Genomic DNA, 12,697 nt, shown 5'->3' on the forward strand with positions numbered 1-12,697 from the left:
ATGAAGTGCGCCATTTGGGACAGAGCCACTATGTACGTGTGGCATTAAATAAGTGTGAACAACAATAATAGAGAATTTGTATATGTGCTTATGCTAAGTATATGGACTAGGATAAGTCCCAAGTATTACCTTATAAGGGAATTGGCTGTACTATAATGACAGCCCATAATAAAAAGGCGGCCCAAAAGATAGATTTAGTATAAAAGACCTGGGGCCTGTACCATGATGGTAGTTGAACAAACTCAGGGTTACAGGATAAGTTTAGAGTTGACAAAACCAAACCAATCCAACCAGGCTTTGTTGGTACCATGATGCTGATCATCAACTTTCTCAGTCAACTCAGGCTTTGATCCTGAGTTTAGGAGTTTAGGTGTGACATCAGTAGCGAACAGCCAATCACAGGGTGAGAAAGAGTGAAACTGCGATTCATTTCTCACGAGAGAAGCAGCGCTTTTCACTACAGAATATTACGAGATTGAAAAATATTAAGAATTTAAACAAATTTACATAACAAGAAGAAAATAGCTGTCTATGAAAGAGGACAACTAAAATAAAAAGTCTCGCTTTATCAGTGCAAGTAAAAGTTGTGAAGTTAGTTTATACAGTTGATAAAGGTATACAGAGAATAGAACATTTAAGCTCATATGTAGTCATTTTATAGCTTTATCTATTGATTCTAAAGCGCATTTATATTACTTTTATATATTTATTCATTTAAACTGCGTAATAATAATTGATGAACTAAAATTGTACGTGTGATCGATTAAGGGTTTATTACAAAATAAATCTCAAACTAATATATTATTCTAAATAAGCATTACTAAAAGGCAGACAATTTTGTCTCATCATGTGCTATGTAGTGACCTTTAATTTGGAGTAGAAACAGGAGGAGTGACTTTATCCTTTGCTCACAGCTGATTGGTCCAAGTTCAGTTTGAGATTTCTAACCTGGAACATCACCTGCCCCGGACCAGGTTAGCCGTGGAGCGTAAGTTACTATGGCGATGAACACTGCTAAAAGCCAAACCACTTTCATGGTCCCAAAAACCCAGGGTTGGCACAAACTAAACTGAAACATACCTGGCTAGCCACCTAAACCGGCTTCATGGTATAGGCAACTGGAAGAGTTTTTTTCTAGGCCGCATTTCGTGTGAAGACTTTTACGGGTTTGTGTTATTTTTGCCTTTGAATTTTTGTCTATGTATTATTCTGAATATTTTTAAAATAAAACAAAATCATGTTGTGGTGATTCGTAAAACTTTTCAATTAAGTCTCAGAGTAATTCTTCCCTATAAATATTTCATGATTTTGGTAATGGAATATTAATACGGGCAAATGCCCAGTGCATTCGAATTCATGATTGAACTGGTTATAGGCACCACCGAGGACCCTGAACCGTCATCCTACATCCTTGTTCCCAAAGGTAAGAACAATATTTAATTGCCACAAATTATGGAGATGTATGAGAATGATTTATGGGTTACAGCTGTATAGAAACACAACAACTTTCAAATATTTTGCTTCGGCACACATAAAGTCAACATTTTTCACTCCAGAAATCTGCCTGGTATTTTCATTGATCGTTTTTTTTCATACTAGTGATTACACATGAGTTTTCCCCTACCATCTTTTTCCAAAGCATCTGAATGATTATTAATCAGCCTTGAAGAGTTGTGAGTGGATGGCAGTTGTGTCAGTGCTCTCGGTCTTTCATTGCGGAGCATCAGCTCATTTGCATTTAAAGGGACACACACAAAAACACTTCACCCTCGAAAAGTGACAATTTTAACATGCTATAAAAAGGATCTGTTGGGTATTTTGAGCTAGAACTTCACATACACACTCTGGTACATCAGAGATATTACATCTTGTAAAAAGGGACATTACAGGACCTCTTTAAGCAAAAACAGACAATGAATCTTACCACAGGTCACCTGAAAAACTTTTAATGCAAAACAAGTGTTTGAAATTCAGTAAAGTTGAATCACATCATTATAAATCAGACAAGAGAAGGGCAACACTTGATCACCAGGTTCAAACTACACTACTAATTTTACCCTTAGATTGAATCACTCTATTAAAACCAAGCGTGCCGCACAAGCCCTGAAAAGTGAAGCCAAAACGTCTCGATCGCCCCCTGGTGACTGGTCCTAGTATAGGTCATAAGCCCCGCCTCCCTGTGTTATTCAACGGAAAGTGAGTCCAACTAAACAATTCAATTACACTTCAAATATCTTTTTTTCAAAGGTGGTTTCTGTTATTTACTGTAGTTTTTATAAGTTCAAGTGTCTGTTTTTAAAATAAGTTTGTTTTTAGTTAGTTACATGATGCTTTAAAAACGGTGGTGTGATGTCATGATTGACAGGTTCTCTGAGCGAAGTAGTCCCTGAAGCACCAACATACTATTTTCGGGATCTTCGGAGGACTGAGGAGATTGTATTTACTTTATTTTAACAAGCCTCTTGTCGTACTGCAGTCAACAGACATCAAAATAGGAGCAGAACGGAGGAACGGAGCAGACATAGGCCACTTAAAAAAGTGCAGGGAGAGTGCATTCTGCAAAAGTGAGGGCAGGCGTTGATTTCGCGGCTTTACTTCCTGCTCACTACTGCGTAGGTCTGGTCCCGAGATGGCTACTGCGCAGACTCAAGTCCCAAGTTGTCAGCACCATATCGGGACACTGGCGGCTTCAGTTCTCACCAATGGAAGAGAGCAAAGGGGCATCGTCCATCTTTTTTTACAGTCTATGATTAAAACAATCTGAATGTCCATTTATTTGTAAGTACAAGATTTGTAAATCATGGATGTGAACTTTGCTCACTTAGACGACTTTGGGCAATGCTTTCTCTCATGAGACCGTAGATTAGATGATTCGGTGAAACACTTCCCACATGAAGAGCACTTGTACGGTTTCTCTCCAGTATGAACCGTCTGGTGTCTTTTTAAGCGGCTTTGTGTAGTGAAGGTCTTCTCACAGTCAATGCACACATAAAGTTTCTCACCAGTATGAACTCTCTCATGATCTTTCAGGGTTTCTGACCGAGAGAAGCTCTTTCCACAGTGTGAGCACTTGTTTGATGTCTCTCCAGTGTGAATTCTCTGGTGTGTTTTTAAGTGGCTGGATGTAATAAAGCTTTTACCACAAACAAAGCACACATAAGGTCTCACACCAGTATGAAATCTCTCATGAGCTTTTAAATACTTCTGTAGTGAAAAACTCTTTCCACAAAAAGAACAAACATGAGGCTTCACACTAGTATGAATTTTAAGGTGTCTTTTTAAGTTTGATTCCAAAACAAATGTTTTCTCACACTGATCACAGCTGAATGATCTCAATCCAGAGTGATAAAGCAGATGATCTCTGAGAGAGCTTTTCTGATTGAAACCCTTTCCACACTGAGAGCATGTGAACGGTTTTTCTCCAGTGTGAATTCTCATGTGTTTCTTAAGGTCTGATTTTTGTGTGCAACTCTTTCCACACTGAGAGCAGGTTAAAGATCCTTGTCCAGTTTTTCGAGCTCGTTTTTGTGTGACACACTTTTCGGTCTGTTGAATGACTGTGTTTCCATCTTCATTTTTGAAATGCTGAGATTTTTTAAACTGATGTTGTTTGTTTTCATTCACTTCCATCGGGTCTAAAATCAAAATATCAAATTTTCAAAACGCAAATAAAGAAGGAGAAATGAGAACAATATTTTTTCTAGTTGTCACAATTAAAGGGTTAGTTCACCCAAAAAAAGAAAATTCTGTCAGTAATTACACACCCTCATGTTGTTCCAACCCCGCAAGACTTAAGTTCATCTTTGGAAAATAAATTAAAATATTTTTGATGAAATCTGAGAGCTGTCTCAGTCCTTCATAGGCTTCTAAGGGATTAAAACTCGCCCAGAAAGACAATGTTTAAAATAGTCCAAGTGACTACAGGGGCTCAACCTTAAGTTTATCAAGCGACGAGAATACGCTTTGTGCTCAACAAACTAAACAAAAATAACGACTTTATTCAACTATTCATTTTCTTTTGCGTGGGCCTGAGTGAGTTCACATAAGCCGCTTTCCGACCAAGTAGTTACAGAAACTTAGTTACAGGAACTGTCCACTTCTAAACAGCTCTATGAACTACTCTCCCCCAAACTCGGTTTTGCTGTTTGCGTTCGCACTGGCCAAGTGGCCATAGGAACTGGTAGGAGGGGTAAGGGAGTGACGCAAGCACGGCGACTTTTATTTTGACGGCGCGACAGACCTTTATTTTGACGGCGCTGAGAACGCCAGAGCAAACAATGCTCGCATTCTCTGTGTTTATTAGTTAGCGATCTGTCTAACAGTACTGTTTAACATGTTATTAGATAGAATTGTTATAAAAAGTACACAGTATATGAAAAAAAGTTATTAGCCTATGCCGTGTGGTCATGATTAAGCAGAAATTCATAATCATGTTTGACTTGGTCCCCTCAAAGTTGCGTTGGATTTTCTCTTCAGCATAAAGGTTTAGAGGCCCATCTATCACTGTTTTCCATGTTTGTATCTAGTTTCTGGAGTAAATATTAGGGGTGTGAACCGACAGTGGTCTCACGGTTCGGTTCGATTACGATTATCATGTCATCGATTCAGTTCAATTCGATATCACGATGCATCGGGATGCACCGCATCCTCAATTTAAAATTTTACTTCAAAAGTGATGTGTGCGCGCATGTGTGTGCGTGTGCTCGCCTGTTCGGGAAGTCGCAGTGACAGAAACAGTGACATTCCAGTTCAAGTTTCAAGGGAGTAAAGCTTTTTTTACAGTCTATGGAGTAAAGCTTGTTTATGCCATTAAGAAAAGGAAATCTGTCAAATAAATATTGTTTTAAAGAAATGTTCATTTAAAAGCAGCGCTCATTAATCAGTGTATGTTACCATTAAAGATGCGCGCATCAACCGTCGCCGAATCCGCTGTTGAAGGTGACGATCATCCATTTATAATCACGCGTAACACAGAATAATTTTAATTTGACCATCGGGTGCGTATAGGCTACTTAAATAAGAGAAAATTATTGGGCGGGTGGATGATTTGTTTTTGGCTGCGGATTCGGGTGACGTTGGAGCTCATCCGCTTACTCTAAAGCAGTCAGACTCTGCCAGGCGTTAACAGCTCGGGGTGAAAACGGCTAACGTGGTTTATCAAGTTAGTGGTATTACCTCCTGCATATTCTATTTGTGCGTGACATGAGTGCACACAGCGCGTGTCTTCTGCAGGTCGTGCTTACCAGGTTGTTCATAAAAGCCGAAATGTGCCCAGATGTCGGCTTTAAAGTAGTTGGAGCATTTTTTATTTTCTCGCACTCGCGTCTCGCCTCCCTCTGCCATTGTATGCTACCGCGACAAAGCACGTACGCAACAAATGACGTCAGAAAAGCGTCAGTACATTATAATCGGTTATGGTCTATTACTGAACCGAAACCGAATCGTCCTCGTCTGCATCGCGATGCATCGTAGAAACGATTAATTTTGACACCCCTAGTAAATATATAAGCTATAATCTGTGTTTACATAGGCCTATAGCCGTTTTAAAAATGGCAGGTGCTGGTGTTTTGCGTGTGTCCGGTCATCAGCGTACACTAACGTCACGGGTAGTTCCTATAGTGCTGGTTTAGACCCTACTCTGAAGTAGGACCTAAATTAGTTCCTCCAAATTGAGTTCCTAGAACTAAAGTTGTTCCTAGTCGGCGTGTTCGCACCGCAGGAACATACGTACTTTAGCCAATAGTTCTAGGAACTGTGAAAAGGTTCCTCCGGTCGGAAAGCGGCTATTGTCTAACAGCACAGCTCACTATTGGCCAACGCTGGTCATGTGTGTGATGCGTGAGCCTACGTGGCAGAACAGAAGTCTAGCGGGGTTGGAACAGCATGAGGGTGAGTAATTACTGACAGAATTTAAATTTTTGGGTGAACTAACCCTTTAAGCAAAACATTTAGTCCTTTTTTCAGCATTCATCTTTCCTCATCAGTCATTAAAGAGAATTAAGGAAAACACCAACCTATTTGTTCCTCTGTATCTTCATCTTTTATTCTGCAGGGTTCTTCTGTAATCTCCATCTTTACAATAGTAAGTCCGCAGTTTCTCCTGGAGTAATTCCTCCTGCTTGCTTCTTCTCCTGTGGGAAGATGGGAATATTCCCAGCATTTAAACTCTCATGAACGGCTGTGGGAGCTTCACTGACTGAAGGAGTGAATTGTGGTCGTTGTTGCTTATTTAGCAGATGATCATCACACTTACAATCACTCTCAACTATTCAGGTGCAAATGTTCGCTCAAATAGTCGTTTACAAACAATTCCATAATTTTTTTTAGACATCGACAGCCTGTTTCAATAAGGAGGTTCAACCAACTCTGAGGTAAAACTTGAACTCTGAGTAGATTTACACTGAGATGGGAAACTCTGAGTTTTCAGTTTCAGAACAGCTGAATTGAGTTAGTTCAATAAACTCTGAGTAGGTTGATTCGGAGTTAAGCGCGTGCACAATGGCTGTGAAAAGCCATGATCAATGGAGCTCTGAAACTACGATTCACCATGGCAACAGAACGGCTGTGAGAGCTTCACAAGTGAAAAACAACAAACTTCAACACACAAAATATCATGTCTTTTAAATTTAAATAAAAAGAAACGTATTAGATACATTTATTAGATAAATAATTAGATAAATATAAATAAAAAACGATTAAAAACAAATAATGACGTACATATACAGGGAGTCACAGGCAGCCAATTGTCACACCACACTGAACTACGAAGTAGGCTTAAACGGCACTGTGGACACTGGATAGTTCATTCATTGCACAATGTTTATTCCTGGTTTCCACGTCAGCGCTGTTTGATCCGTTAATAACGGAGAAATGTCAATATCTCTCTCTAGATCTCGCAGCGATGTTATTACTTCAGTGGCGAATTCAAATGCTTTATATACTGGATCTCGCAGTAACAGTGTTGCTTGATCAGGCTCGCGCTGCACTGGTCCAAACTGATAAACGGTCCACACAAACACAATAACGAGTAGATCAGTTTCGTTCCGCTTACATTGCGTTTGCCAGTTGATGTTGTGCTTGCGTCTATATTTGAAATAATGAAATTTTTGTCCGCAGGAAAAATGGTCCAAGTTCGGTTTGAAAATGCTTAACACCAAACCTAAAGCCTCGTACCGAACAGTTCAATACGAATACGTGTATCGTTACACCCCTACTGCTTAGGTGCCTGCATCATAAAAGATTTTACTAATTATTTGCCCACATGCATTATGTAAACAGATAGTGCCATGTACAATTAATTCTAGATATGAGAAATGTTAATCCACCTGATGAACGATGTGAAGGTCTGAGGTCACACTGTGAGCCAAAGTGATGCACAGATGATTGAGGGGCCAGTGGAGAGAAAGGCTCTTGCTCTGGGTCGGCAACAAACACTGCAGCACTGGATGAAGATGTATCTCCCCGTTCATTACTTGCAATTTCTGCTAAATCCTTAAACAAACATGACAATAAATTACGAATTAGCTGTGCTAGCAACTAGCATTAGTTATTATGCCTTACAAGCTAGCTGCGGTACTTTACAACAACTTATACACATCACGTTGCTTCTCATTATTTAAATAATTATGTTGACTGATTTGTTAGTTAGTAAATGTAAAAAAAAAAAAAAAAAAAAAAAAACTTACGGTGCACAGTTCACGTTTTCGTCGAGCTGCATCTCTGACGGATCCATGACCATCATGTTTCCCGCCGGCGGGAGAACCCGAAGATGCGTGCACTGAAGGAACCGCACCAGCTCTGAGTCTCACCCGGTTCTTACTTCGGTATCCCATGTTGAACTCCATCATATCGCCGGGATGATAATCCTCCGATCTGAAGTGAAAGCCACACACGACCGCGTTTTCCGAAGCCGATGCGGAAGAGAAATCCCGTCTCTTCACCTTCACAAACCGCACCCAGGCACGAAAGATAGCACCGTCCTTTTTCTTGTTAGGAAACCGGTGGACTCGATGTCCTGACAGGCTGGAGTTTTTGCAAGCTCCACAAACACAATAATTTACCATGATGATGATAAATTGAAATACAAAAACTACTGAAAACACACTGACTCACGACCGCTCTTACTGAATACCAATCAGCAGAGCACAGCACACATATCTCCCTCTTGTGACGTAAAATGACGCGATGTTGAAAAAAAAAAAAAAACGTTTTTTACGAGCAGTCTCATCTACTAAATTGGTGTCCTTATGTCGTTTTAAAACATTTTAAATCCTGCATTATCTTTTCATATGGTATTTTTATACACGGTTATATAATCATTTTAATTTTTTTATTTTTTACCTGCAATATGCTCTTAACTCTTCGGCATCAGGGCCGTGTTTCCACAACGGTGGCAGGTGTGGAGATCGCGAAATCCAAGTCCGTCAGAATGCCTGTTTCGTTTTGGATCCTCACCGGTTTCGAGCAAACGCGCTCGTCAGATCGCCGCCGGGTGCATTTACTGGGTGCCGTCTTCTCCCCCGAATCTGCTGTTCAATTCTGCGGGCAACCTCGGACATATAAGGCCCTCCCGCCCGACGTACGTACCAATTACCAACCTTCTTCCCACCGAACAACTGAAGCTATTTTGTCTCATAGATCGCTAGAATGACTGGGTTTGGGTTAGGGTTTACAACTGTTTACATCTAGAGAAAGGGGCAGCCATTTTTACTCTATGTGTTACATTAAAAAACATTCCCCGTGGGAAACACATTCCCCGGCGTGTGCGTTCCTCCCCCACTGAATATAATCACCCCGTGACATTAACACATCACCTCAAATTTTGCCCATACTGTACTGTACCACTATGGAATTAATTTTGTTCCAATAATAATTAACGTACCTTTTCAAGAAACAAAGGAAAATATAAATTGAAACTGAATAAAATATCTTTGAAGCTGAAAAAGAATAAATCGCAGGCAATTTTTTTACTACGTTTTTAATAAACTGCATGTTTTGCTAACTATTTCTCATATTTCTTTCGCTAAACTGAACTTCCAAATGTGCTTCCAGAGTTTTCATTTACGCTTCTGAAGTTTTCGTTTACGCCTCTTAAGTTTTCGTTTGCTGTTCTGACACATTTCTCTCTTGGGGGCGGGGGTAGTAGCAGTGTGTTCTCATTGGCTACTGAGTTTTTTTATTGACAGCTTCTTCACCTGGGGCCTGTTTCAGAGAGGAGGTTCAACCAACTCTGAGTTAAAACTTGAACTCAGAGTTGACTTACCCTGAGATGGGAAACTCTGAGTTTTTGGTTACAGAACAGCTGAAATGAGTTAGTTCAATCAACTCTGAGTTAAGCACGTTCACCACCATAAAAAGCCATTATCAATGGAGCGCAGATATTATGAGTCACCATGGCAACAGCACCAGACAAAAAGAGGTCTGCATATTTCTCAGCAGAACTAAATGAGCTTATGCAAGCATGGAGAGTATGAACATTATTACTGTAATTTTACAGTATTAGAACATTAATACTGTAATTTAATTAAAGGGATTACTCTTAATTCTGTAATTTGAAGTAAAATCTGATGTAATTGTATTAGACTATAGAACAATTATGTATATTTAACATACATTTTTAAAAGGTATATTTTTAATGTAACCTTCTCCCTCTACACACTTTGGTCAATTCAAGAATAATTCATGCAATTGTATATTGTTTATTTGAAAGCATTAAAAGTGCAGTTTCTTGTCTCTCCTTGTGTGAGTGGTTGAGGTTGATATGGGATTTAGTAATTAGTAATAAGTAGACCAATGCTTTCTCAAGATAGTCATTATTACATTAATCTAATTACACTGTTGAAGATGTCATTTGTAGTTAGTAATACAAGTAACTTACCCAGCTGTTATAATATCAGAGGTGAAACTGGAAGAACAGTATGTTATTCAACCTAATCTTAATTTTCATGTGGAGCAATCCTGCAGGCATTAAAAGAACATGGCTTGAGCATGGGTGTAGGCTACCTGACTTTACAAACATTTGACATATTAAATAACTAAAGCATCCAGTGTCTAGCAGTGCAGCAGAGCCAGTCACTCCCGAAGATCCAAGGGCCTTCATAAAATGTAAGAGGTTTATATATGTGTTATTTTTATATAGGCTATTTTTGATATTTCCATTTATTTTACTTTGGGTTAGGATTTTTGTTGGTCCTAACAGATTCTGATGGTAATATCTGTCTTTTGGAGCCTCCTGTCCCAACAGAACCCCAGACAGTCGTAAGTCGCCACTCAATACACCAGAAATGATGACAAATAGTGTTATAAAGTGCACTCAACCAAATGCTCATCTTCACAGGACGATAAATAGTTTCTGCTGCCATAGAGAGGCCTACAGAGGTAATGTTAATATTATGTGTCTACACATCACACAATCGACACATTCAGATTTGTTCACATTTTTATGTGGAGTAGCCTATAGAATATAAGTTTAAATCTAAGTATAAACAGGTATTCTTATCTCTCCCCGCCCCCCCCCCCCGCCCCCGCCCCCACAGTGTGGAAGAACAGCAGGAGGTCGGTCCATCAACTTCTGTTGCACAGATGAACACAGTTCAGTGATTTCCAGTAAATGCCACAGTTTAATTCTGTAGAATTTGTTTAGAACTACATTATGTAACTCTAAACTGTATTTACAGTTGCCAGTTAAGGAGTTATATAGACTTCATCTTATTAAAAAATAGAAAAAAACAGCAGTAAAAATAGCAATATTTTATTTATTAATAAAATATAAATTTTATTAATAAAAATGTACTTAAAAAAGAAGGAAATGAGGTGTTTAAACACTACTTCCTCTATAAAAAAGGGGAGGAGACCGAAAGAAACTCTGGGTTTACTGAAGAAAACCTGCTCCCGACCAGGTTAGGTTCACAGAGTAAGTTACCATGGTAACTGACTCTGAGTATAAAGTTACCTCTCTTTCTGAAATGGGCTTGACAGGTTTAACATATCTCCGATTCTGAAACCGAAAACCCAGAGTTTCCCTCATTTCAGGGTAAACATACTCAGAGTTTTCACTTAACCTCCTTTCTGAAACAGGCCCCTGGAAGTGAAGACGTCAGTGGAGTGTTTATGTGTGATGTGAGCGTCTGTAATCACAGATTTCATTTTAGTGATATTAGGTTAGGTTTGTTTTTTTAATTTTATCTGTATTTACCTGCTGCTGCTACTACTTTGTCGACAGAAGATTTTAGCAGCACAAGAGATCTATTCAGTCTATTCAGGTGTAATTGTACATTAAAGTACGGTATATAATACTTAAAATATTGTATAGTGTCCAATGTTTTTCGGAGAATATTTGTTTATTCCTGATGATTCTTTTGCATGTTAGGCTCTGACTAGGTTGAGCTGTTACAATTTAAAGAGAATACTAGCAAACGTGTGTGTATTCAGCCATCAAGCAAGTTTCACTTCAACCAGGTAATCAAGGTTGGCAACCATGGCTATCACACTACTCATAGCATGATATACATTTACACCATCAAAATTAATGATCACTTAAATAAGAGGAATTTAAACAATATGAAAATTACAATCGTGGCCTGCATGCTGTCAGATGATACAGACCTCAAAGGGCATTTCATTACATATGTCACACAAAGAATGTTCTTGTTGCCATTTTTTTTTAAATTGATCATTGTATTAAGTTATTTGAATTTCATTTAATTAATACTATCTTCTAACATTTAAAATTGTAAATATATTTTATCAATCATCAACCGTTTCAGTCGTGACTTATACAACCATGCAGTTAAATTAATGTAATTGAAAATATAAATTCAAATAATTGCTAAAGGCCTGTTGCAGCCAGCTGGCAGGTGTTTTCTGTTATCTGTTCAACCGCTCTCTCTCAGAACATTCAATTCCATCGACCTGGAAATCTTCAGTCATCTGCCCAATAGCCAAAAAGAGCAACCCCACTTGCAACAATGATTACCGGCCTGTGGCATTAACATCTCTGGTGATGAAAGGCTTTGAAAGGCTTATTCTTTCCCAACTTCAGGAGGAGGTCAGTTTGCATGTTGACCCCCTTCAGTTTGCATATAAACAGCACAGAGGTGTGGATGATGCCATATTAACACTGCTACATGGCACTTATTCCCATCTTGAAAAGCCCAGGTCATTCATTAGACTGGTCTTTGTGGATTTTTCGAGTGCTTTTAATACAGTGCAACCTCACCTGATGGGACAAAAATTGCTCCAAATGGACGTGAACCCGCACCTTATTCTATGGATCCTGTCTTTTCTGACAGATAGACACCAGAGGGTCCGAGTTAACGGTCACCTCAGTTCGTCTAGGATAGTATCCACTGGAGCCCCACAAGGCTCTGTAATCTCACCGGTTTTGTATACATTATACACTAATGACTGTAGGAGCAATAACCCAGGTATAATATATACTAAATATTCTGACGACACTGTGATCATGGACACTACTAATTCACTACAAGAGTTACAGACTGAGATGGACATTTTTGCGGAGTGATGCAAGCAGAGCTGTCTTGACCTCAATCCCTCTAAAACAAAGGAACTAGTTGTTGACTTCCGCAAGGATGTTTCCATCATCCCCACTTTGTTAGTCAACAACCAGCCAATAGAAAGGGTTGAATCATGTAGATACCTTGGGACAATACTTGATCACAAACTTACCTTCCAACTA

General features: G+C 39.1%; 1 protein-coding gene across 2 annotated transcripts; it reads right to left on the reverse strand.

Annotated features, from left to right (window-relative positions):
* Positions 1 to 1,454: 1,454 nt before the first annotated feature.
* Positions 1,455 to 8,734, reverse strand: LOC308705127 (uncharacterized protein). Of its 2 annotated transcripts, XM_081389992.1 has the most exons (5): positions 8,341 to 8,715; positions 7,686 to 8,038; positions 7,326 to 7,491; positions 6,015 to 6,131; positions 1,455 to 3,635 (listed from the first exon to the last, which is right to left on the reverse strand). In XM_081389992.1, exons 2-5 carry the CDS (start codon positions 7,845 to 7,847, stop codon positions 2,818 to 2,820), a joined length of 1,263 nt encoding a protein of 420 aa, XP_081246118.1. In that variant the 5' UTR covers positions 7,848 to 8,038; positions 8,341 to 8,715; the 3' UTR covers positions 1,455 to 2,817. The 2 variants fall into 2 exon arrangements, with proteins under 2 accessions (XP_081246118.1, XP_081246117.1); XM_081389991.1 differs by having other exon boundaries at positions 7,686 to 8,734.
* Between the last annotated feature and the right edge of the window lie 3,963 nt (positions 8,735 to 12,697).

This window comes from Scardinius erythrophthalmus (genome assembly GCF_964197995.2).
Source record: "Scardinius erythrophthalmus genome assembly, chromosome: 17".
Taxonomy (NCBI): domain Eukaryota; kingdom Metazoa; phylum Chordata; class Actinopteri; order Cypriniformes; family Leuciscidae; genus Scardinius; species Scardinius erythrophthalmus.